This window comes from Trichomycterus rosablanca, unplaced genomic scaffold, assembly GCF_030014385.1.
Source record: "Trichomycterus rosablanca isolate fTriRos1 unplaced genomic scaffold, fTriRos1.hap1 scaffold_129, whole genome shotgun sequence".
NCBI lineage: Eukaryota > Metazoa > Chordata > Actinopteri > Siluriformes > Trichomycteridae > Trichomycterus > Trichomycterus rosablanca.
The window spans coordinates 27,598-55,328 of NW_026946961.1; the positions used below are offsets into that span (position 1 = coordinate 27,598).

Genomic DNA, 27,731 nt, shown 5'->3' on the forward strand with positions numbered 1-27,731 from the left:
AGCATATTGTGATAAAGTTCATTATTTTCCATAATGTAATGATAAAAAATAAACTTTCATATATTTTAGATTAATTGCACACCAACTGAAATATTTCAGGTCTTTTATTGTTTTAATACTGATGATTTTGGCATACAGCTCATGAAAACCCAAAATTCCTATCTCAAAAAATTAGCATATCATGAAAAGGTTCTCTAAACGAGCTATTAACCTAATCATCTGAATCAACGAATTAACTCTAAACACCTGCAAAAGATTCCTGAGGCTTTTAAAAACTCCCAGCCTGGTTCATTACTCAAAACTGCAATCATGGGTAAGACTGCCGACCTGACTGCTGTCCAGAAGGCCATCATTGACACCCTCAAGCAAGAGGGTAAGACACAGAAAGAAATTTCTGAACGAATAGGCTGTTCCCAGAGTGCTGTATCAAGGCACCTCAGTGGGAAGTCTGTGGGAAGGAAAAAGTGTGGCAGAAAACGCTGCACAACGAGAAGAGGTGACCGGACCCTGAGGAAGATTGTGGAGAAGGGCCGATTCCAGACCTTGGGGGACCTGCGGAAGCAGTGGACTGAGTCTGGAGTAGAAACATCCAGAGCCACCGTGCACAGGCGTGTGCAGGAAATGGGCTACAGGTGCCGCATTCCCCAGGTCAAGCCACTTTTGAACCAGAAACAGCGGCAGAAGCGCCTGACCTGGGCTACAGAGAAGCAGCACTGGACTGTTGCTCAGTGGTCCAAAGTACTGTTTTCGGAAATCAAGGTGCCAGAGTCTGGAGGAAGACTGGGGAGAAGGAAATGCCAAAATGCCTGAAGTCCAGTGTCAAGTACCCACAGTCAGTGATGGTCTGGGGTGCCATGTCAGCTGCTGGTGTTGGTCCACTGTGTTTTATCAAGGGCAGGGTCAATGCAGCTAGCTATCAGGAGATTTTGGAGCACTTCATGCTTCCATCTGCTGAAAAGCTTTATGGAGATGAAGATTTCATTTTTCAGCACGACCTGGCACCTGCTCACAGTGCCAAAACCACTGGTGAATGGTTTACTGACCATGGTATTACTGTGCTCAATTGGCCTGCCAACTCTCCTGACCTGAACCCCATAGAGAATCTGTGGGATATTGTGAAGAGAAAGTTGAGAGACACAAGACCCAACACTCTGGATGAGCTTAAGGCCGCTATCGAAGCATCCTGGGCCTCCATAACACCTCAGCAGTGCCACAGGCTGATTGCCTCCATGCCACGCCGCATTGAAGCAGTCATTTCTGCAAAAGGATTCCCGACCAAGTATTGAGTGCATAACTGAACATAATTATTTGAAGGTTGACTTTTTTTGTATTAAAAACACTTTTCTTTTATTGGTCGGATGAAATATGCTAATTTTTTGAGATAGGAATTTTGGGTTTTCATGAGCTGTATGCCAAAATCATCAGTATTAAAACAATAAAAGACCTGAAATATTTCAGTTGGTGTGCAATGAATCTAAAATATATGAAAGTTTAATTTTTATCATTACATTATGGAAAATAATGAACTTTATCACAATATGCTAATTTTTTTAGAAGGACCTGTACTGGGAGAGAAGAGCGGACTGATCACACATGCTGCACAATTTGTAGCAGCTTGTCACAATCTGAGGGACAACCAGTGAGGCTGATCACAAATTATTATTGATTATTATTGATATTACAGTGCGTTTTTTATTTTTATTTTTTTTTTATTTTACCATATAATGTTATTTTTTTACAGTTCTCCAAAAGTGCCACAAGAAGGCAACATCTAAAAAATTTTTTACCACGGTCACAAGAAAACAGGCCACAAATAAACACAAGGCCAAAATTACAGTGGTCTGTCTACCTGCATGTGCTCTTAACATAACCATGTAGCTGTATTTACTTAGACAGAATAAGAGAACAACCAAACACAAAAACACGTGTCCCTCAGGCACGTAACAATATCATATCACTATTTTTTTTTTAATTCTCCAAAGGTGCCACAACAGGGCGACATTACAAATATTTTTTTTTTTACCATGATCACAAGATCTCATATTACCACATAATATTACTTTTTTTTGCAATTCTTTAAAAGTGCCAAAAGAGGGCTACATTAAAAGATTTTTTTTAACCCATTTGGTCACATGAACTCATTTGACCATATCATGTTAATTTTTTTTACAGTTTTCCAAAACTGCCACAAGACAGCGACATTACAAGACTTTTTTTTTTTTACCATGGTCAAAAGACCTCATATTACCACATCACAGCGCTTTTTTTTGCAATTCTCCAAAAGTGCCACAAGAGGGCGACATTACATTTTTTTTTTACCATGGTCACAAGAAAACTGGCCACAAATAATCAATTAATTAAAAAATAAAATTATACACTCTAGCTTTGTCTTTACATTTTCATTTTCAGCATTTAGCAGACGCTTTTATCCAAAGCGACTTACATTTTCCAGTCAAAGCAATTGAAGGTTAAGGGCCTTGCTCAAGAGCCCAACGGTGGCAGCCTGGCAGTGATGAGGTTTGAACCAGCAACCTTCTGCTTACTAGTCCAGTAGCTTAACCGCTAGGCTACAACTGCCCTTGAAATTCTTTTCTTTTTTTTTTATATCGAAAGTCCCGCCCCCAGTCACTCCACCATGTCTCTAATTGGTTGCAGTAGTGAACAGGCTCGTAACAATATCATATCACTATTTTTTTTTTACAATTCTTCAAAAGTGCCACAACAAGGCGACATTACAAAGATTTTTGTTTATTATGGTCACAAGATATTATTTTATTGCATTTCTCCAAAACTGCCACTAGAGGGCGACATTACAAGGATTTTTTTTTTTGTACCATGGTCGACACACCTCATATTACCATAATTAGTTTTTATAACAAATCTCTAAAAGTGCCACAAGAGGACGACATTTCAATTTTTTTTTTTATTATGGTCATAAGAAAATTGGCCACAAATAAGCACAAGGCTAAAATTACAGTGGTCTGTCTACCTGCATGTGCTCATAACATAGCCTTGTAGCTGTATTTACTTAACCAGTGCTTTGGAAGTATTCACTCTATCTTTGTCTTGACATTCTTTTCGTTACTTTTGTTATTCGTGCCGGTCTCTTGCTGTTTTTTTTTTTTACTGGAAGCCCCGCCCCCAGTTACTCCACCATTTCCCTAATTGGTTGCAGTAAAGAACAGGCTGCAACCAATCAGCAGCCACTTGTACTGCTTATCTCCAGTCATTCCACAATGCCTCTCATTGGTTGCAGTGGAGAAAACGCTGCAACCAATCAGCAGACACTTGTACTGCAATAAAACAGAAAAAGAAAACAACCAAACACAAATACATGAAAACAGAAAAAAAAAAACGTGTCTCTCAGGCACGTAACAATATCATATCACTGTTTTTTTTTGCAGTTCTTCAAAAGTGCCACAACAGGGCGACATTACAAAGATTTTTGTTTACCAACATGGTCACATGATCTCATTTGACCACATCATATTACTTTTTAAAACAATTTTCCAAAAGTGCAACAGAAGAGTGACATTTCAATTTCTTTTTACCATAGTCACAACAAAACTGGCCACAAATAATCAATTAATCAAATAATAAAAGTACACACTCTTGCTTTATCTTTAAATTTTCATTTTTAGCATTTAGCAGATGCTTTTATATAAAGTGACTTACATTTTGCACTCTAAGCAATTGAGGGTTAAGGGCCTTGCTCAAGAGCCCAACGGTGGCAGCCTGGCAGTGATGAGGTTTTAACCATCAACCTTCTGCTTACTAGTCCAGTATCTTAACCGTTAGGCTACAACTGCCCTTGACATTCTTTTCTTTTTTTTTTTTTCATATTGAAAGTCCCGCCCCCAGTCACTCCACCATGTCTCTAATTGGTTGCAGTAAAGAACAGGCTCATAACAATATCATATCACTATTTTTTTTTTTTGCAATTCTTCAAAAGTGCCTTAAGAGGGTGACATTAAAATATTATTTTTACCAATTTGGTCACATGAACTCATTTTACCATGTCATGTAAATTTTTTTTACAGTTTTCCAAAACTGCCACAAGAGGGCGACATTACAAAGATTTTTTTGTACCGCGGTCACAAGAAAACTGGCCACAAATAATCACAAGGTTAAAATTACAGTGGTCTGTCTACCTTCATGTGCTCATAACATAACCTTGTAGCTGTATTTACTGAACCAGTGCTTTAGAAGTACAGTGTATCACAAAAGTGAGTACACCCCTCACATTTCTGCAAATATTTCATTATATCTTTTCATGGGACAACACTATAGACATGAAACTTGGATATAACTTAGAGTAGTCAGTGTACAACTTGTATAGCAGTGTAGATTTACTGTCTTCTGAAAATAACTCAACACACAGCCATTAATGTCTAAATGGCTGGCAACATAAGTGAGTACACCCCACAGTGAACATGTCCAAATTGTTCCCAAAGTGTCAATATTTTGTGTGACCACCATTATTATCCAGCACTGCCTTAACCCTCCTGGGCATGGAATTCACCAGAGCTGCACAGGTTGCTACTGGAATCCTCTTCCACTCCTCCATGATGACATCACGGAGCTGGTGGATGTTAGACACCTTGAACTCCTCCACCTTCCACTTGAGGATGCGCCACAGGTGCTCAATTGGGTTTAGTCCATCACCTTTACCTTCAGCTTCCTCAGCAAGGCAGTTGTCATCTTGGAGGTTGTGTTTGGGCTCGTTATCCTGTTGGAAAACTGCCATGAGGCCCAGTTTTCGAAGGGAGGGGATCATGCTCTGTTTCAGAATGTCACAGTACATGTTGGAATTCATGTTTCCCTCAATGAACTGCAGCTCCCCAGTGCCAGCAACACTCATGCAGCCCAAGACCATGATGCTACCACCACCATGCATGACTGTAGGCAAGATACAGTTGTCTTGGTACTTCTCACCAGGGCGCCGCCACACATGCTGGACACCATCTGAGCCAAACAAGTTTATCTTGGTCTCGTCAGACCACAGGGCATTCCAGTAATCCATGTTCTTGGACTGCTTATCTTCAGCAAACTGTTTGCGGGCTTTCTTGTGCGTCAGCTTCCTTCTGGGATGACGACCATGCAGACCGAGTTGATGCAGTGTGCGGCGTATGGTCTGAGCACTGACAGGCTGACCTCTCACGTCTTCAACCTCTGCAGCAATGCTGGCAGCACTCATGTGTCTATTTTTTAAAACCAACCTCTGGATATGACGCCGAACACGTGGACTCAACTTCTTTGGTCGACCCTGGCGAAGCCTGTTCCGAGTGGAACCTGTCCTGGAAAACCGCTGTATGACCTTGGCCACCATGCTGTAGCTCAGTTTCAGGGTGTTAGCAATCTTCTTATAGCCCAGGCCATCTTTGTGGAGAGCAACAATTCTATTTCTCACATTCTCAGAGAGTTCTTTGCCATGAGGTGCCATGTTGAATATCCAGTGGCCAGTATGAGAGAATTGTATCCAAAACACCAAATTTAACAGCCCTGCTCCCCATTTACACCTGGGACCTTGACACATGACACCATGGAGGGACAACGACACATTTGGGCACAATTTGGACATGTTCACTGTGGGGTGTACTCACTTATGTTGCAGCTATTTAGACATTAATGGCTGTGTGTTGAGTTATTTTCAGAAGACAGTAAATCTACACTGCTATACAAGTTGTACACTGACTACTCTAAGTTATATCCAAGTTTCATGTCTATAGTGTTGTCCCATGAAAAGATATAATGAAATATTTGCAGAAATGTGAGGGGTGTACTCATTTTTGTGATACACTGTATACACTCTATCTTTGTCTTGACATTCTATCCTTTTCTTTTTTTTAATCATGCCAGTCTCTTGCTGTTTTTTTTACTGGAAGCCCCGCCCCCAGTCACTCCACCATATCTCTCATTGGATGCAGTGGAGAAAACACTGCATCCAATCAGCAGCCACTTGTACTGCAAAAGGGCAGAAAGACAAAAAAAGGGAGAACAACCAAACACAAATACATGAAAACAGAAAAAAGGCACGTAACAATATCAAATCAATATTATTTTTTTTACAATTCCCCAAGTGCCACAACAGGGCGACATTACAAAGATTTTTTTTACCATGGTCACAAGATCTCATATTACCACATCATATTACTTTTTTGCAATTCTCCAAAAGTGCCACAAGAGGGCGACATTACAAGGATTTTTTTACCAACATGGTCACAAGATCTCATTTTACCAGATCATGTTAATTTTTTTAAAATTCCCCAAAAGTGCCACAACAGGGCGACATTACAAAGATTTCTTTTACCATGGTCAACAGACTTCATATTACCATATCATATTAGTTTTCATAACAATTCTCTAAAAACGCCACAAGAGAGCGACATCTCAATTTTGTTTTACCACGCTCACAAGAAAACTGGTGTCCACAAATAAACACAAGGCCAAAATTACAGTGCTCTGTCTACCTGCATGTGCTTATAACATAGCCCTGTAGCTTTATTTACTTAACCAGTGCTTTAGAAGTATACACTCTATCTTTGTCTTGACTTTGTTTTCTTGTTTTTTATTGGAGAAAATGCTGCAACCAATCAGCAGCCACTTGTTTTTTTTTCTGTTTTCATGTATTTGTGTTTGGTTGTTCTCTCTTTCTGTCTTTCTGCCCTTTTTCAGTACGTGTCTCTCAGACATGTAACAATATTTTTTGCAGTTAGCCTACATCAGCAAATAAAACTTACCTTCACAGTGGTGTCTTTTAGTGGTGCTTTTTTCATTTCCTTTTAAAATCCGGAAATTGTGGAATGACTCCACTACACTGTTTCCAGTGCTTCCTGCTTCAGAGTCTAATCAAATATCATCAAGAGAGTACATGTCTGTTCAGACATCCAGTATTCCAAACTATATTTATGCAGTGCAGTACAGTCTCAGTCTAATTTAAAAACACAAGTAATCTTTGAAACGTTACCTTCACTCATGCCACGCTTATCAGCATGGCACAAGAATTGGATGTCCTTGTCACATGAACTGCAGAACGTTGTTTGAGAATACAGGCTGAATCCACAAAATGGACAATACATTGCTCTGTAGGACAACAAATAAAGCATTATTAAGCAGGTACCCACTGTGGTTGGACATTTTAACAGAGGTCTAGTTAACAGACAATAGCCACTTAACATGAATTGTACAGCATGTTGTTCAACACCTCTGTTGACTGAACATAATCGATTATCTGTTTTACTAACGTTAAAAGTGATGTCGGTTACGACGTAGCTAGCTTCACAATAACAATAACGTTCGATGACAGTCTACATAACTATGTCGATATAAACACAGTGAACAACGTTGATCATTTGTAACAACATTTAACGACATTAATCACAGAATCATCATTAATCACATAGCGACAAAGTTATCACCTACTTTTCAAACTTGACTGCTGCTAGCTTCCGTTGTGGCTTAACTTTCATTGTGACTTAGCTTCCGTTGTGATCTATAGATCTATAGATCTATCTATCTATCTTTTTAGCAATTCTCAAAATGTGCCACAAGAGGGCGACATTGCAATATTTTTTTGTACCATGCTCTCAAGAAAACACAAGGCCAAAATTTCAGTGGTCTGTCTACCTGCATGTGCTCTTAACATAGCCTGTAGCCAGGGATGGACTGGCCATCGGGAGGGTCGGGAGTTTTCCCGGTGGGCCGCTCTGTATGTGGGCCGCTGAGGGAGTGAAAAATAAATTCTGTTTTAAATATTCCTGAATAATAATCCTGAAGTGTGCATTGGCCCACCACAGTATCCTCACTGCATGTCCATTGGCCAATCACAGAAATGTCCCTCCCCCAGGATAAACCGTAATCACAAGCACCGGTACAAAAACTATGAATGAGTGCGAGATGGAGAAAGGGTCGAAAATGCGTTAAGGAGGTGCAGAAAAAGCCCGTGATAAAAAGCTGCAAGCAGATGCAGAAAAGTGCAGGAAACTGGACAACCTGTCTGGCAGTGAGGAACTACAGCATAGCCAAAGAGCAGAAAAGGAAAAGTTAGTGTTCAGTGACTCTGCTTCGTTAGTAACGCCGTTTAAGAAGAGACTGTGGGCCCATCTCAAATGTCGCCTATGCCCTACTTAGGGTACTTCCTAACAGTACAAAACATTTCTTTTAACAGTCACTGAATGATTAATAAGTAGTTATCTAAGCTACTGTTGGATATCAGGGGCTTTAAACCAGCCGTTTTAAGGACGATTTTTGTAAAAGTTCTATGATATCATGTCCAACATAGTGCACTACATAGGGCGGTGGATATAATTTGAGATGGTACCATTAGTCTCTGCTGTTCAGAAAAAGTAAACACTATCTTGTCCTCTATAATACAGAAAGGAAAATGCAGTTGTTCAGGACTTTTAGAGTGATTATGTTCATAGCGCACATGGTTAATTTCCCTTGTCAACATATAAAGTATTTATTTCTTTGCTCATCGGAGCAATGCACTAATTTGGAACAAACGTGAATCACGTGTGAATAAAAGTGCGAAAAAAGCATATTTACCAGTGTTAAAGGTTTAATGAAAGGACAGGATGGGGAAATCCAATAGAACCATTTAAGAAATTGTAAATTTTATGTGTGTGATAGATGGATAGAACTATTAATTTTAGTGTTAAAAATATATATATTTGTTTGTAGTTATTTTTTTATTATTTTAATTTTTATTATAGTGAGTTATTAACTTTAGTGGTAAGATAGATGAAAACTATTAATATCAATCATCTAACATTTGATTAGGGGGTGATATGTGTGGCGCAATGTGCTTGTAGTGGGCTGGTCAAGAAAAAAGTCCAGGGCTGAATTTTGTTCCCAGTCCAGCCCTGCCTGTAGCTGTAGCATTAAGGCGCTGTTTACTTAAACAAAAGTATCAAGTGAAGGACCAAAGCAATTCATTCATTTATAGACGGTGGTGTTTATGCTGTTACGCTTTAACCTATAAACAGTTTTACAGGAAAAGAAATGATGTCTAAAATAACAAAAAACACGACAACAAATAATCTAAACATACTGAAGTGAAAGGCTGATATTCAGATGGACGTCTTTAAAAGGGAAACTATTAGTAGCATTTTTCACTTATGGCCACACCACCCTGAGAACGCCCGATCTCGGAAGCTAAGCAGGGTCGGGCCTGGTTAGTACTTGGATGGGAGACCGCCTGGGAATACCAGGTGCTGGAAGCTTTTCCTCACACATCTTTACTTCAACCTCCTGCTAAAGGAGCCGAACATTTTCTTTTTTTCTTCATCATCAAAGCAATACGAGAAGAAAAAGGCCAGCTGTCACTTTCATTCTGAGTAAAACACTTATCCATCCTGGCTGTACGAAAGGAAATTATTTTGTCAATATAACTTTAAAAAAATTAACGAATAACTTTGTTTTCCTGCTTTTAAAATGTAAACGAAAAACCAAATTAGGATTTTTAGCATTTTAGTGACTTTAAAAATGAAGTTCAAAATTATGTCCAGACATCATCCCCATCTAGTGGTGCTAGAAATAAGTTACATCTTGTAGATGTGGTATAGATTTGTGACATTATTGTTATTATTTATTTATTTATTTATTTATTATTACTGTCTTTTTAATTATTTGTTGTTGTGTCTGTTTACATAAAAGTCTCAAGTGGAGGACCAAAGCACTTCATTCATTTATAGACGGTGGTGTTTATGCTGTTACGCTTTAACCTGTAAACAGTTTTCAAAAAAGAAATGATTTAAATATCAACAAACACGACAACAAATAATCAAAAATATAACAACAACAATAAAAAATAAGTGAATAATACACTGCTCACAAAAATTAGGGGATATTTCAAAATGAATATGAAGCAATAAAAAAAAAGAATCATTCGATTTTTTTTTTAAACAAGAACATCAGAAAAGCAAACGACGATTTGGACACGATGATTGTCAGGCTGCAGACTGAACCGTGACTCATCAGAGAAGAGGACAGTTGACCACTCATCACAGGTCCAATGACGATGCTCATCAGCCCACCTTCTACGTGTTCTACGGTGTTCATTCAGCAGATAACTGAATGCATACCATTGGTCACCGGACATGCAGTCCAACATGATGGAGCCGATTTTGTATGGTCTGGGTGCATATCCATCGTCTAGTGGCAGCAAGAAACTGTCCCTGCAGCTCTGTTTCATTGCTGCGCCTGTTCCTTCTTGCCAATAAGGTCAAGTAGTGGTCATCTCTTGCTGTTGTGTGTGTCTGTCGCCTGTGTTTGACCACCTTCAAGACGTCCTATGGCTCTCCAGGCTTCGCAGTTGGGCAAATCGTGTTGCAGGGGCATTGCAAGGGCTGGGAAATTGCAGGATGTGCACTTTTAAGATCAGGGAACGTGCAGATACTCCAGTACTTCCAGCCTTTTTTATAGTGCATTTTCACCAATGAAATAAAAGTTGGTTTGCATGATCGAACAACTTTCTTTGACTTTTTGACTCGTTTGCTTTTCTGATTTTCTTGTTTAATAAAAAAAAATCAAATGCTTCTTTTTTTTATTGCTTCATATTCATTTTGAAATATCCCCTAATTTTTGTGAGCAGTATATAGATAGATAGATAGATAGATAGATAGATAGATAGATAGATAGATAGATAGATAGATAGATAGATAGATAGATACGTACGTACGTACGTACGTACGTCTCCAGTAGTTTAACAAAGAAGAGAAACTAATACAAATAAAGTAAGTAAATAAGGTGCATTTATACAGCATATGGTATGCAACAAAAAAAAGTATGTGCAAATTGTGCATCTTGCAGTATTGTATCTATTCTTATGAACAATATTTAAAAATATATCAGAATAAATTTAGAGATAAGGATATTGCTATAGTTTTAAATATATACAATGTAACGGTTATTGGTATATATATATATATATAATACAGTGTATCACAAAAGTGAGTACACCCCTCACATTTCAGCAGATATTTAAGTATATCTTTTCATGGGACAACACTGACAAAATGACACTTTGACACAATGAAAAGTAGTCTGTGTGCAGCTTATATAACAGTGTAAATTTATTCTTCCCTCAAAATAACTCAATATACAGCCATTAATGTCTAAACCACCGGCAACAAAAGTGAGTACACCCCTTAGTGAAAGTTCCTGAAGTGTCAATATTTTGTGTGGCCACCATTATTTCCCAGAACTGCCTTAACTCTCCTGGGCATGGAGTTTACCAGAGCTTCACAGGTTGCCACTGGAATGCTTTTCCACTCCTCCGTGACGACATCACGGAGCTGGCGGATATTCGAGACTTTGCGCTCCTCCACCTTCTGCTTGAGGATGCCCCAAAGATGTTCTATTGGGTTTAGGTCTGGAGACATGCTTGGCCAGTCCATCACCTTTACCCTCAGCCTCTTCAATAAAGCAGTGGTCGTCTTAGAGGTGTGTTTGGGGTCATTATCATGCTGGAACACTGCCCTGCGACCCAGTTTCCGGAGGGAGGGGATCATGCTCTGCTTCAGTATTTCACAGTACATATTGGAGTTCATGTGTCCCTCAATGAAATGTAACTCCCCAACACCTGCTGCACTCATGCAGCCCCAGACCATGGCATTCCCACCACCATGCTTGACTGTAGGCATGACACACTTATCTTTGTACTCCTCACCTGATTGCTGCCACACATGCTTGACACCATCTGAACCAAACAAATTAATCTTGGTCTCATCAGACCATAGGACATGGTTCCAGTAATCCATGTCCTTTGTTGACATGTCTTCAGCAAACTGTTTGCGGGCTTTCTTGTGTAGAGACTTCAGAAGAGGCTTCCTTCTGAGGTGACAGCCAGGCAGACCAATTTGATGTAGTGTGCGGCGTATGGTCTGAGCACTGACAGGCTGACCCCCCACCTTTTCAATCTCTGCAGCAATGCTGACAGCACTCCTGTGCCTATCTTTCAAAGACAGCAGTTGGATGTGACACTGAGCACGTGCACTCAGCTTCTTTGGACGACCAACGCGAGGTCTGTTCTGAGTGGACCCTGCTCTTTTAAAACGCTGGATGATCTTGGCCACTGTGCTGCAGCTCAGTTTCAGGGTGTTGGCAATCTTCTTGTAGCCTTGGCCATCTTCATGTAGCGCAACAATTCGTCTTTTAAGATCCTCAGAGGGTTCTTTGCCATGAGGTGCCATGTTGGAACTTTCAGTGACCAGTATGAGAGAGTGTGAGAGCTGTACTACTAAATTGAACACACCTGCTCCCTATGCACACCTGAGACCTAGTAACACTAACGAGTCACATGACATTTTGGAGGGAAAATGACAAGCAGTGCTCAATTTGTACATTTAGGGGTGTAGTCTCTTAGGGGTGTACTCACTTTTGTTGCCGGTGGTTTAGACATTAATGGCTGTATATTGAGTTATTTTGAGGGAAGAATAAATTTACACTGTTATATAAGCTGCTTATACTACTTATACTGCACAGACTACTTTTCATTGTGTCAAAGTGTCATTTTGTCAGTGTTGTCCCATGAAAAGATATACTTAAATATCTGCAGAAATGTGAGGGGTGTACTAACTTTTGTGATACACTGTATATATATAATATCTCTCTCTCTTTCTCTCTCTCTCTCTCTCTCTCTCTCTCTCTCTCTCTCTCTCTCTCTCTCTCTCTCTATATGGGGTCAGAAAGTATTTAGTCAGCCACTGATTGTGCAGGTTCTCCTACTTAGAAAGATGAGAGAGGTCTGTAATTTTCATCATAGGTACACTTCAACTATGAGAGACAAAATGAGAAAAAATGTAGGATTTTTAAAGAATTTTTTTGTAAATTATGGTGGAAAATAAGTATTTGGTCAACTGTCAAGTCAGCAGTCTTCCCCATGATTGTGTAGCCTACAGAACTTGACTGAGAGACCATTTAAAGGCGTTTGCAGGTGTTTTGAGTTAATGAGCTGATTAGAGTGTGGCACCAGGTGTCTTCAATATTGTACCTTGTCACAATATTCTAATTTTCTGAGATACTGAATTTGGGGTTTTCATTAGTTGTCAGTTATAATCATCAACATTAAAAGAAATAAACATTTGAAATATATCAGTCTGTGTGCAATGAATGAATATAATATACAAGTTTCACTTTTTGAATGGAATTACTGAAATAAATCAACTTTTTCATGATATGCTAATTTTATGTCCAGCACCTGTATATATACTGTATATACAGTATATATGAAATTTCATGATGGGGACCCCTGCCCTAGAGCAACTCACTCAATTTTAGAAAGTGAATCCTACATTTAATAAAATGTTCAATAAACAGATTAAGTAGTTTTTTTAATCAAATTCTATTTATAGTTCACATGAAAAGAATACATGTCAAAATAAATACATACCATGTTGTCCTCTTGTTTATCCTCTTGTTTATCCTCTTGTTTATCCTCTTGTTTATCCTCTTGTTTATCCTCTTGTTTGTCCATTCTCTGTAAAGTTTAGTACACATTTGAAATATCAGTAAAATTATTTTGCTTCAGGTCAACAAACAAACATAAAAAAAAAACCCAGATGAACCTAAATGTAAGTGCGTGTTATCACAGAGCTCATGGTGCACTTTACCCTCCCCCACCCCACTTAGTTACACGCGGGAATCTAAATTTTAGGAACACCTGAATTTAAAGGTATCCAGTACAAAACCATCACTGACTGTAGACTCAAACTGCTAAAACACATGATTACATTCACACCTGTGTGTGTTTTATCTACATTTAAACCCTCATTTGTTTAAATACCAAGTCATGCACACAGCAAAATCGCCAGTGTTGAATTTCCAGAGTTACAGACTTCAGAGTTGTGTAGTGTTGATTTCAGAGTTGATGTACAACCCCTGGCAAAAATTATGGAATCACCACTCTTGAAAGATGTTCTTTCAATTGTTTAATTTTGTAGAAAAAAAATAAATCACAGACATGCCACAAAACTATCATTTCTCAAACTGTCAACCCTCTGGCATTAAGAAACAATACAAAAAGAAACAAATATAATAGTTGTGGTCAGTCACAATTGCTTTTTTTTAGATCAAGTAGAGGAAAAAAATATGGAATAACTCAAATCTGAGGAAAAAATTATGGAATCATTAGAAAACACTGCACCATTATTACTTTGTTGCACCACCTCTGGCTTTTATAATGGTTTAAACTCTCTGAGGCATGGAGTTGACTAATGACAAACAGTATTCTTCATCAATCTGCCTTCAACTGTCTCTTGCTGTTGCCAGATCAGCTTTGCAGGTTGGAACCTTGTCATTGACCATTTTCTTCAATTTCCACCAGAGATTTTCAAATGGATGGAGATCCGGACTATTTGCAGGCCATGCCATTGACATTATATGTTTTCTTGAAGGAAAGTTTTCACGTCCTTTGCCCTATGGCAAGATGCATTATCATCTTGAAAAATGAAGTCATCATCACCAAACATCCTTTCAACTGATGGAATAAGAAAAGGGTCCAAAATTTCAATGTGGACTTTGGCATTTATTGAAGACCATCTCCCCTGTGCCTTTACCCGACATGCAGGCCCATATCATCAACAACTGTGGAAATTAACATGTTTTCTTTAGGCAGTTATCTTCATAAATTTCATTGGACAGACACCAAACAAAAGTTCCAGCATCATCACCTTGCCCAATGCAGATTTGCGATTCATCACTGAAGATCACTTTTATCCAGTCACCCACAGTCCACGATTGCTTTTCTTTAGCCTACTTTAACCTTGTTCTTTTCTTTTTAGGTGTTAATGATGGCTTTTGTTTGGCTTTTCTGTATGTAAATCCCATTTCTTTTAGGTGATTTCTTACAGTTCAGTCACAGACATTGACTCCACTTTCCGGCCACTTGTTTCTCATTTGTTTTGTTGTGCATTTTCTGTTTTCAAGACATATTGCTTTAAGTTTTCTATCTTGATGCTTTGATGTCTTACTTGGTCTACCAGTATGCTTCCCTTTTACAACCTTCCCATTTTGTTTGTACTTGGTCCAGATTTTAAACACAGCTTACTGGGAACAACCAACATCTTTTGCGACATTCCACAATGATTTATCTTCTTGAAGGAGTTTTATAATCCTCTCATTTGTTTCAACTGACATATCTTGTGTTGGAACCATGATTCATGACAATCTGCTTTGTGCAACAGCTCTCCGAGGTGTAAGCACTCTTTTTAAACTGAAGAATAATTAGCAAATCTAATCTGCTGCAGATGTTTTGCTGCAAATTACAGAGTGATTCCATAATTTTTTCCTCAGATTTGAGTGATTCCATATTTTTTTCCTCTACTTGATCTAAAAAAAGCAATTGTGACTGACCACAACTATTATATTTGTTTCTTTTTTTTATTGTTTCTTAATGCCAGAAGGTTGACATTTTGAAAAATGATAGTTTTGTGGCATGTCTGTGATTTATTTTTTTTCTACAAAATTAAACAATTGACAGAACATCTTCCAAGAGTGGTGATTCCATAATTTTTGCCAGAGGTTGTAGATGTAAAGTCAGAGACGATCGCTCATCTATTGCTGCTTTTTTTAGTTGGTCATCTTCTAGACCTTCATCAGTGGTCACAGGACACTGCCCACGGGGCGCTGTTGGTTGGATATTTTTGGTTGGTGGACGATTCTCAGTCCAGCACTGATTGAGGTGTTTAAAAACTCCAGCAGCACTGCTGTGTCTGATCCACTCATACCAGCACAACACACACTAACACACCACCACCATGTCAGTGTCACTGCAGTGCTGAGAATGATCCACCACCTAAATAATACCTGCTCTGTGGAGGTCCTGATCATTGAAGAACAGGGTGAAAGGGGCTAACAAAGCATGTAGAGAACCAGATAGACTACAGTCAGTAATTGTTGAACTACAAAGTGCTTCTACATTGAGTGTGTAAAACAGTTTTTGCTGTTTCTCACGTTTTGTGAATCTGGCAGTTGTTTAACATTCATTTCATGATGAATAGACCACTTGAATGGTGTTAAAAAGACTTGAAATAAAATCTTTTTACATTTAACTTAAAATGGATTTTTTTTTAACTTTCTTTTGTAACGTGATTTGAACTGAACAGCATATATATTTGCTACCCCATTGCTGCCAGCTTGACACTGATAAATTCTGTAATGACTTTAAGTCTTGATAACCTGCTATAATAAACATACGAATAAAAAAAAATTAAAGTTCCTCCTCGCATTTACAACAAATATGTTTTTTTGGAGAAAGACATGTTAATACTGTAACATCAAATTAATCAATTGACAGGAAAATTTATGATGGTCTGACATAACATTTGATAATGAATAAAAGATAACTTATTGATATATTGGCAAACAAAACTTTTTTACACTTTATCAAAAGATTGAGGGTAAATTGCTAATATATTCAGTCAGATATGTTAAGTTTGTTTTGTGTTTTATTAGGATTTTAACATCATGTTTTACACTTTGGTTACATTCACGACAGAAACGCTAGTTACTCATTACACAAGATTCATCAGTTCAAGTTTTAATATCAAACAGTCATGGACAATTTAGTATCTCCAATTCACCTCACTTGCACATCTATGGACTGTGGGAGGAAACCGAAGCATCCGGAGGAAATCCACACAGATACAGGGAGAACATGCAAACTCCACATAGAAAGAACCCCGACCGCTCCACCTGGGAATTGAACACACACACATACATTATATATATATACTGGCTGGTTAGCTCAGTTGGTTAGAGTGTGGTGCTAATGACGCCAATGTTGTGGGTTTGATCCCCGTATGGGCCACACACCCCTTAATGATTAATGGTAGCATGGCTGAGAGAGAGTCAGGTGAGCATGTTCTGTGTTTCAGGACTTTCTAACCTGAGTAATTTGATCTCTGAAAGTGAGAATATCACCCTGTTTTTCTGGCTTCATTTCACCTAATGAACGTGGCATGACCTTTATAAATGCTTACAATCAATTTTGAAAATGGCAAAAATAAATAAATAAATAAATAAAAAGAGAACTGCTGTGTAATTTAGTGAATTATTGCACTGCACATGGCAGAAGACTAAAAGAAATGTAGACCGTGTAGAATAAAAGTATTAGGAAAGTATGAGGTTAAAAGCATCAGCTTTTATTTATTCTTAAATCATAACAGTTGACCAGATAAAACATGAAATATCTTGAGTTCATAGGAATAAGAATCAGTGTAAATGTAAGAAACTCTGTGTCTGTTTTATTGGCATTTTATTGAGCAAAACTCATGAGAGTTTAACAAGACGTGGTGCTTTTAAAGATGTGAATTTTCCTAGATTTCCCTAAACACCATAAATCTTTCCTTCTGACTTATTATTATTTCATTATTATTTATTATTTTTTTTTATTAATATTAACATAAAGAGTAAAACCCTAACAAGACCACTATTTATCAATAAACACAATTCATTAGCCATCCTTTTAAGATGTGTGTTTACATAAACAACACCTGACATTTAATGAACCTAAACAATGTTAAGGTTTTAATTACTTATTTATTTATTTATAAGGCTGAACGACGGACGTCTATAAGAAGCAGCTTGTTTACAGAGTCTCTCGCTTACAGTCACACCACCCTGAGAACACGTGATCTCGTCCGATCTCGGAAGCTAAGCAGGGTCGGGCCTGGTTAGTAGTTGGATGGGAGACCGCCTGGGAATACCAGGAGCTGGAAGCTTTTATCCACACACACCCACCTTCACTCCAAACCTCCTGTTACACACTGACCCAGCGGCTTTTTCTTCATCAAAGCTACACAATGACACAAAGATCAGCTCAAACTTTCATTCTTACTACAGTAAAACACATTCAACTGACTTTTAAAGTGAAGTTGAACATGTTGTACAGAAGTCGTCTCCATCTAGTGGTGCTAGAAATAATTTACAGCTTGTTGCTTGGGTACAGATTTTATAATATATAAAAATTAAAGAGTGTTTATGGCTCTTTTGTCCCAAGTGTTTTTGTAACGTGTTGTAGACCTGCAATGGCGACTGTTTTTGGTATACAGGAAAGAAAAGGCCGAATGCATGTGATAAAGTGCTATATGGCAACAAAGCACTGTATAAATATTGGACAGAACACATGATGGGTTATTTTACCTTGTTGGGTTGTGCAGTTTAACCATTGTGCTGAGCTGTGAGGTTCTTTTTACCATGGGTCAACTATGTAACTTTACTTTTTTTTAAATGAAAGGTTTACATTGCTGTGTTCAGGATTTCCACTTTAGTGATATTTAATGTTAATAGCTGTTCTGATCTAAATGCTGCTGCCTTTGACCTTTAAAACTGAGTAATTTCTGAGATCATTAAAATAAGTGAAATGTTTATTTTGTAATTTGGTTTTATATTATTTGTACAAACATTTGTTTTATGCAACTTTAAACCTGTAATAATAGATGAAAAATTTAAATGTGTCTTTATTTGCTTTAATTAAGCTAAAGTTTTTAACAGGGACAAAAATGACAGTTTGTGTAGCAGGGCTGGACACGTAAGTAAAATGTTATACTGTTTATTAGCATGAAGTAAACATTAGCAAGTCATGTGACTCATGTGTACCGTCATGTGAAAGAGCTATGCGCGTGTCTCTGTGGCGCAATCGGTTAGCGCGTTCGGCTGTTAACCGAAAGGTTGGTGGTTCGAGTCCACCCAGGGACGAGTGTCTTTTATTGCACAACCTGCCTGTTGATCAAACGGATATGAGACACAACAACAATGTGTAGTCCCACAGAATAGTGGAAATAAGTAACTGAAAACATCCAGTAAACAACAGTCCTACAAGCACAAATATCCACCTGATAAGTCACTGGAGACCGGCTGTTTTGGTTTCTGTAGATGTTAAATGAAGATACTCGCCCAACGTGGGGCTCGAACCCACGACCCTGAGATTAAGAGTCTCATGCTCTACCGACTGAGCTAGCCGGGCTTAAGCAGTAGGTCAGAACAGACAGCTCATCGGTCAGACCATCAGAGAGATGTAGGTTTAATCCACTAACATCACGACCAGATTAAGAACTAATTCACAGTTTACAAACAAACACAATTCAGAATAAGCAACAGAAACAGACACAGATTTACTGTCACTTTTAAACTACACAATTACTGAACCCGCTCCACTATGCTTTACACCTCAGTGTATATTATCTGGAAACTGATGCTCTTCATATAGAAATATACTTTACATTTGCTTGTAAATTAAAATATCAATTCAGGTTGTTTTTAGTTCAATTGAAAAAATATTAACAGTAGCTCAACTTCCTAAAACCCAGAATCTACATGTATAAATCCTACATTCAATCCACAAAGTTCACAAACTACATGATTTTATGAGTGAAAACTTGATGTTTGGAGCCCCTCTGGTGTGCAGGCTGGTACTGTGTATCAGCACTACTTACTGTGTGCAGGACCTGAGTCGTATCTGCTCCACTCACTGGTTGGTGACATTAAACTCAGTCAAGAACTTTAAGAAATATATAGTTTAGATGGTTCACACATATAAGAACCAACAAAACCTCTTAGATGTGTATTAAGAAAGTCTGTTTCAGCTGTTGATTTGGGTCAGTGTAGAATTATGTACAAGGATCTAAAGAGAGAACAGATGTACTGGCCGGTTAGCTCAGTTGGTTAGAGCGTGGTGCTAATAACGCCAAGGTCGCGGGTTCGATCCCCGTACGGGCCACACCCACTTCTGGACTTACACTAACAAACAAGTGATCCTTCTCTAACTAGCAGGTCCTATTAACCTGGACTTCAAACATTGTCTCTGACAGTGTGAGATTTTTTTTACTGCCCCTCTCATTCAGGTCAGAAACATGCCATTATCTCAATTTACCAAACTTAATGACCCTTCTGTAAATGGTTTAATGTGCACACTGCTGCTACTGGCTTGTTTTTCTTTTCTACAATGTAAGTTCAGACCTTCAGGTTCATGTTATTTGAGATCTCTACATAGATTTCTTCCTCATGTACAGAAAGACGCAGTTCAGTTTGAGAAGCTCGCAGTGTGAGAGCGAGTGAGTCTGCGCGTTCAAATGAATCAAACGAGTCGATTCCTTAATGAATTCTTTAAGTCAAACGACAGGAATAGACTCGAAAGAGTCGATTCACTAATTTGATTGTACTCAGCAATGAGCAGTTGGAAGCTGAGGGAGTCGATTCTTTTTGATGAAGTCAACATTTGATATGTTATACACAATACTTAAAAGAGTCGGATCACTATCGTTAGCTGTCATTTAAAAATACAAAGACATTGCTGTCAATCAACTAGAATTACCGTGTCGGATTTATTTGTAAATAAATCCTAATACAGGACATGCTCTTATTCACACACTTGTTTGTTCTTCTCGTTTTGTCACGCAAGAAAAAGTTTTGGTGCACGTACAAATAAACTATATCGCACAGGACAATAGTCTGTGTTATTATTTAAGGTTACTCATCTCAGCTGCACTACCATTTACTTTAAAGAATAGTTTCATTCATGGTGATCTCTCGTTAATTTAAACTTTACAAACTGCAGCCATGTGATTTTAAAATTAACAAACAGTATGTAGAACAAGTTTAACCTATAGATCAGTCCATTACACTAACAACACATTGGGGGAACAGATTTACCTGGAGAATATGGTTCCCCACATGTATATCACTGTATGTGTAATTATAAAACACTACAGTGATGCTGGTGATGTATTTAACTGTTGTCATTATGTAGAACAAGTTTAACCTATAGATCAGTCCATTACACTAGCAACACAGGGGGGAACACATTTACCTGGAGACCTGGGGAATATGGTTCCCCACATGTATATCACTGTGTGTGTAATTATAAAACACTACAGTGATGCTGGTGATGTATTTAACTGTTGTCATTATGTAGAACAAGTTTAACCTATGAAACAGTCCATTAAACTAACAACACAGGGGGGGAACACATTTACGAGACCTGGGGAATATGGTTCCCCACATGTATATCACTGTGTGTGTAATTATAAAACACTACAGTGATGCTGGTGATGTATTTAACTGTTGTCATTATGTAGAACAAGTTTAACCTATAGATCAGTCCATTATACTAGCAACACAGGGGGGAACACATTTACCTGGAGGCCTGGGGAATATGGTTCCCCACATGTATATCACTGTGTGTGTATTCATTAAATGGTGGAGAAGGTACACAAACCATGTAGTTAAAGTAGAGATATCCAAGGTAAAATATTACTCCAGTAATAGTAAAAATACTCTTTACCTCCACTTGAGTAAAAGTACTTAAGTATTTACCTTCAAATGTACTTAAGTATAAAAGTAAAAGTAGCATGATTTATTATGGCTCTAATGTTTTATGATCATTTCTGTAACAAGACTCTTGATTAATCAACTTTTAGGTGAAAAGACTTGTGTCATTTATTAATCTGACACTAATGTTTATTAAAATTATCATAAGAACAAAACACTGATTGGTGTGATCGCTTCACGCTTCCTTTATTTTGACAATGTTATATTTTTATTCACACATAAACCAAAAGGAACCACAGATTGTTCAGAATGTAGTGGAGAAAAAAGTAAAACATTTGACTACCAAATGTGGTGAAGTTAAAGTAAAAACTCACCCAACTAGTTACATTTACTTAGTTACTGTCCACCACTGCTAATGTATGCCTTAATGCAGGAGCAATATATTAATTATTTTAGTAATTAAGGTACAAGTGTCATCAGTTATTCATGAGATTCATACAGGTCATCAGGATGACCATCACAAATATTACCTCATGTCATGTTTGTGGTGCTTAAACTGAAAAGTGGTGCTTAAATATTCCTTCTTTAATTTTATGTTCTGTTGTGGATTAAATAACTAAAGATTTGTTATGAAATCACTGAAAATACTTGCTAAGTAGTTGAAAATGTACAACGGTTCCCTATGAGTGTCGCCACTCTGTTCTCTCTACTGCTCTGGATACACTTAAAACATCGTCCTGTTATTATTGTTAGGATTTAAGTTTTGATTAAGCTGACAGTGTAATGGTCAACTATTATCATTAAACAGCATTAAGTGGCTCCATTTATATGCATTCTGAGCAAGCGTTGTTCAATTGTTTTATTTAGACACAATGCTGCGCAGCTTGTACTGATGGCTTTTAGGCTTTACGTATCATTTGCAGATATTAAATTATCTGTTTTTTTGTGCCTCATGTGTGACATTCTCATTGGACTATATGTCCATGTTTAGTGATGATGCTGATGATGATGATGATGTCATAATGTCATAATTACAGAAGAAGAAGAGCAAGAATAAAAAATCACAGGATTGATGGCCTAAAACAAGAACTAATACAACAGAAAAAAAAGCCCTACTACTACTACTGCTAGTGCTTATGATTATTATTCCACATATGGTGTGGTGCTTGGAAAAGTAAAAAAAAATAAATACATAACCATACAATAATAATAATAATAATTTAACCCTTGTATTGTGTTAGAAAGCTGCCCACATCTTTAGTGTTAGCGGGTCAAATTTGACCCGATTTAAAACAGCCTCAAAAAATACTCAAAAACAATAGTTATCATCCAATGTTGTTTCTCACCTGATAGATAACTTAGTTTGTATTTAAATCCATGTAAACACTGTTTTTAATTTTATTTTTTTGGCTCCATAAACTTTTCATCTCACAATATACCTCATTTTCAATAAAAAAAGCTGTTTAAATACATTGTAGTGAATTTCCTATAGTGAAGAAACAATGTAAGGATATTATCTGAGTCTAACAGACTAATATCAGAGCACACTGAGCAAATATTGTTTGTATTTTTTTTTTTTTATCTAAACATTATTATCTACTGTATAGTGACATCAGTGCTGCTATGGGTCAATTTTGACCCGTATAGATTTTTTCCCTTTTTCATAAAACCAACTTTATTTTACTCAGAACAGCAGGTGTAAATTGAAAATTAAACTATAAATTGAACATAAAAACAATATTTTGTGTGTGTGCATGTGTGTGTGTGCATGTGTGTGTTGTTTACATGCATATATCACAGTATGTGATTGTTTTAGTGTGCTCCTTGCAGATGTGTTTCTTACATGTGTGGCAAGTGGTGCTAGTTTTTCTGTCCTTTTCTGTCAAGAAACGTAGAGATCTTTTTTGTATGTTTATATTCGGCCTATTTCTGCCCTGCAGGCGATGGTCTGTGTTTTCCTTTGGACTTATAAAATCATTCTACAGAAATCAACATGCAGGGTTTCTGTTGGATGTTTGTCCCATTTAATAGAACTGGGAAAATTGAGTGGACTCCATACTTCACTCCCGTACAGTGCAACAGGCTGTATCACACTAACAAATAATTTACTCCATTGAGGTGGGAATGTCAATGTTATAAATCTCCTTCTGATTGTGTACAGGCCTCTGCCAGCTTTTTCCTTTAGTGCATTCACTGCCATGCTGAAACTCCCTGATGCAGTAATGAGTACAGCTGTGGTCTAGTGGTTAGGGTACTGGACTAGTAATCAGAAGGTTGCTGGTTCAAGCCCCACCACTGCCAGGTTGCTGCTGTTGGGCCCTTGAGCAAGGTCCTTAACCCTCAATTGCTCAGATTGTATACTGTAACTGTACGTCGCTTTGGATAAAGGCGTCTGCTAAATGCTGAAAATGTAAATGTAATGATGAGACCAAGGTAAGTGTACTGCATTGTGTGCTCCAGGGCAGTGCTGACCATGGTAAACTGGTGCCATGTATTCCTGGGTTATCTTAATTTGGGTTAGATACATGTTTAGGTTTTCCTAATTAGGGTTAAAAACCTGTTGGGGTTATCATAGTTTAGGTTAGAAATAACTTGGGGTTATCCTAATTAGGGTTAGAAGGAAGTTGGGCTTAAATTGGACTCAACAGATATCATCTGTGCTGCCTAGGAACACAAGGCGCACCTGGAGGTGAAGAACCACACCTGGGTCCTCATGCCTTCAGATCAGGTAGCGAGCACAATGAGTGCCAGCCTGAGTGTGAGTGCCAGCCGGAGAACCTGCAAACGGAGACAAAACCCCGTCAGAAATGGGAGTTGGTGCTGCGGGACTCAGAGGACAAAGGTTAGGGTTACACACACACACAGTGGCGGCTCAAACACATGAATTACCAAATTAGAAAAAGCATCATTGTGAATACGGTTGTTTTATTACCATTATTACAATAACCAGTCTTATGGTAAACATTCAATATTCTGCTTATGCCTTATGCGTTACTCTACTACTCATAACGACTATATTACTCTTATTAACTCAATGCTTTATAGAACCCCATAAACATACACCACTATAAACATTATTAATCATGTGTTATAAGACACCACCTGCCAATCTTTAATCTGCTGTACTTATGTAACCGTGTTAACCATCTCTACACACACAAAAAAACACTTTAAACAGTTTTTCCTAATATTTATAACTGATAAATATAACTAAATTATAACTCGGAACACGCACACACAATGGAATAATTAATAAATAAAAAAAGTTATGAAAAGTGCCCATTTCAGTGGAAGCATGTAAGTGGCTCTTAAAAGAGCCTTTGAGGATAACTGGATGGAGTGGGTTCGTTTAAGCACGCTCTCCGCGAATACGGCGGGCCAGCTGGATGTCCTTAGGCATGATGGTCACCCTCTTGGCATGGATGGCGCACAGGTTAGTGTCCTCGAACAGACCGACCAGGTAAGCCTCACTGGCCTCCTGCAGAGCCATGACGGCAGAACTCTGGAAGCGCAGATCGGTCTTAAAGTCCTGAGCGATCTCTCTAACCAGGCGCTGGAAGGGCAGCTTGCGGATGAGCAGCTCAGTGGACTTCTGATAACGGCGGATTTCACGCAGAGCCACGGTACCTGGCCTGTAACGGTGAGGTTTCTTCACACCGCCAGTAGCCGGGGCGCTCTTGCGGGCAGCCTTAGTGGCGAGCTGCTTCCTCGGCGCCTTACCACCGGTGGATTTACGAGCGGTCTGCTTGGTTCTTGCCATCGCGTCTGGAACTCTGCACTTCACCAACTGTAGGACAGAATATGTTAGCCCGCCCAACACGCTCTTGAGCCGATCCGCGCTCATTGGGCGTCTTGATGAAGCACTTTTCTCATTGGACGAACGTGCTTACATCAAATGTCGCTTACTGGTCGGCGTTCTGCTGCTGCCTCGTTTCAGAAAACACAGTATTTCCTCCATGCTGTTGGCGGGATTTATAATACTTTCCTTTGTTTCTTTGTGCTTTTAAAACACAGCCTACAATCGCATTTAAAGTATATACCTTTCTAAAAAAATATTCTTGATTAGTTCGTTAATTTTGCTTATTATTGTTATTATTAGTATTATTGTAATTTTTGTTCCATGTGTTCTACACAAACACGTTTGTTGCACCACTTTTAATCGTCTAAATTGTTGGTTTTGCTACTGCAAGTGATATATACTGTATAAATATATATATGTAAAGATAAATAGAAAGGGAAAAAATAAATCGTACAAATTACCTCCTTCCAATGAACAATGCACACTGAACTTTGACCTGTGAAGAGAAAGAGAAACAAAGAACATATACACAAACACAGGGGTTGAGGAAAGATGAGAGGGACTGACAGTAGAAGACAGAAGCCCTGTGTAGGTCTAACTGCGAAACTCATCTCCTTCGCTAGAATGCCAAGACTGAAAACAGTTTCGATTGCCAACTAAACAAAATCTTCTACCTTGGCACTCAGGAGCCATGCATGCAATCTTTGTTTTATTTTCTTTTTTGAATTTTTTGTAGCAAAGCCAGCAATTTCTTGATACTTGCTCTATCTGAGGAATGTGGGTGACGTAAAACGATGAGGCTGCCTTCTTGGGGCTCTTGGTGGCTTTTTTAGAGGCAGCAGCGGGTTTCTTGGCCTTCTTGGGGGACTTCTTAGCTGCGGGCTTCTTGGCTGTTACCTTCTTGGGTTTCTTTGCGGCCTTTTTCACTTTAGGAGCGGCGGCTTTTTTGGCCGCGGGTTTCTTCGCCTCGGTCTGCTTCTTGTTGAGCTTGAAAGATCCTGAGGCGCCGGTGCCCTTGGTCTGCACCAGGATGTCCTTGGTCACCAGGCTTTTGACGGCGAGTTTGACGCGGGAGTTGTTCTTCTCCACGTCGTATCCACCTGCAGACAGAGCTTTCTTCAGGGCGGCCAGGGACACGCCGCTCCTCTCCTTGGAAGCGGAAACAGCTTTGACGATCAGCTCGCCGACGCTGGGACCCGCTTTCTTGGGTTTGGCCGCGGTCTTCTTTTTAGGAGCCTTGGCGGGGGCCGAGCTGGCCGGTGCTGGAGCTTCTTCTACCATCGTTGTTGGAGCTAAAACGGCGCTAAGAAAGAGCGAGTGAAGCGCTGTGCTCTGTTGTACAGAGACTCCTCCCTCTTACGAGAGGGGGCGGGGCTTTATAGCACACATGAGAACTGTGTAGACTCAACTCGGCCAGCGCAGCGTCTGTGTGCTTCCGTGACACATGCGCACTTGTGTTTTCTCATGGCAAATAATGATTAAAATACAAGTCCTGATATAAAATGCGAGGTAATAAAGTGCACGTCGGCCGAACATAAGTTCTCTCGTTCATGTAAAAGCCCGCAAAGGGAACCTAACGATGCTCTGTTTCCTTGTGTTCTGCTAAAACAGCACACCGCTCCTGATGCGTAAAGCGACGCAGCGCACATTTCACATCTTATTACACGTAAAAATATGCTGAGGAAACCCGATCTTCTTGTAGACACAGGCTGAAAAGAGCAAACCAGACCTTGGTGTTTTCCACATGCATTTATAAGCGGATGTGAGCTTCATTTTCTACTAGAAAAATAGGCTGTTTAGTGCGAAGTAAAACACAGCTACCAAGCAGGACTAGGTCGAGTCCAGGGTGCTTAACTGTCATAGCTGAAAGAACAAATGGAAAAAATAATAATAAACATAATAATTTAGAATAATGATGAAGATAATAAGAAGAATATTACAATACACTGACATTTATTTCTGTTAGTTCTACTCATTTGTGCTGTAAGTTCTACAGAACATCCCCGTGTCAGCTTTAAGTTCACATATACTGACTCACATTTTTAAAACAACACATGGATCTCTATCTCTCTCACACACACGCACACACACACACCTGTAAAAGCTAGCAACAAACACAAGCATTGTCCATGTATATATTACACATTTTTAAACACTATTTAACCCACAGGTTTTATTTACCTTCAATAAAAACTCCTACACCGCTGCAGGTGTTTTAGTTGTACATTTTTTCCCCTAACATGTCTCTAATGCTACTTTCACAAGCACTGAAAGGTTTCTAAAGCATTTTGTTTGTTTTATTCCAATTTAACTTAAATTTTATCATACACTGCTCTATTCTCCCACTCTGTCTTATATCCTAGTATGGGTTATTTTTTGGGCTACATTGTCATGTTTCTTTGTCCCACCTAATTGTACAATACATTTTACATGTTTAAAACTGCAAAATTATTAAAATTACACTTTAGTTGCAGAAAAAAATCATGTGTAATACATCAAATCGATTGTGGACCAATTTACTGAGGAAAAGCTACAGTGGCCAAGAAGTGCAAAACAATTTAACATTTTAGAAAACAAATTTACAAGAGCTGAAACACTTTTACCAATGCCGAAACAAATTTACAAACGGCCGATCTGACGGAAAGGGTAGGTACAATACACA

The 27,731-nt window shown here is 38.6% G+C and overlaps 1 protein-coding gene, 3 non-coding genes and 2 pseudogenes across 4 annotated transcripts; 4 read left to right on the forward strand and 2 right to left on the reverse strand.

Annotated features, from left to right (window-relative positions):
• Positions 1 to 9,115: 9,115 nt before the first annotated feature.
• LOC134305220 (5S ribosomal RNA) lies at positions 9,116 to 9,224 on the forward strand (annotated as a pseudogene).
• Positions 9,225 to 17,604: 8,380 nt separating this feature from the next.
• LOC134305219 (5S ribosomal RNA) lies at positions 17,605 to 17,723 on the forward strand (annotated as a pseudogene).
• A 902-nt stretch (positions 17,724 to 18,625) lies between these two features.
• trnan-guu (transfer RNA asparagine (anticodon GUU)) lies at positions 18,626 to 18,699 on the forward strand. Its single transcript has one exon. It is a non-coding gene; the product is annotated as a tRNA-Asn (tRNA).
• A 195-nt stretch (positions 18,700 to 18,894) lies between these two features.
• trnak-cuu (transfer RNA lysine (anticodon CUU)) lies at positions 18,895 to 18,967 on the reverse strand. Its single transcript has one exon. It is a non-coding gene; the product is annotated as a tRNA-Lys (tRNA).
• A 679-nt stretch (positions 18,968 to 19,646) lies between these two features.
• Positions 19,647 to 19,720, forward strand: trnai-aau (transfer RNA isoleucine (anticodon AAU)). The gene has a single exon. It is a non-coding gene; the product is annotated as a tRNA-Ile (tRNA).
• A 4,899-nt stretch (positions 19,721 to 24,619) lies between these two features.
• Positions 24,620 to 25,046, reverse strand: LOC134305216 (histone H3). The gene has a single exon (XM_062990102.1). It carries the CDS (start codon positions 25,028 to 25,030, stop codon positions 24,620 to 24,622), a length of 411 nt encoding a protein of 136 aa, XP_062846172.1. The 5' UTR covers positions 25,031 to 25,046.
• Positions 25,047 to 27,731: the final 2,685 nt, after the last annotated feature.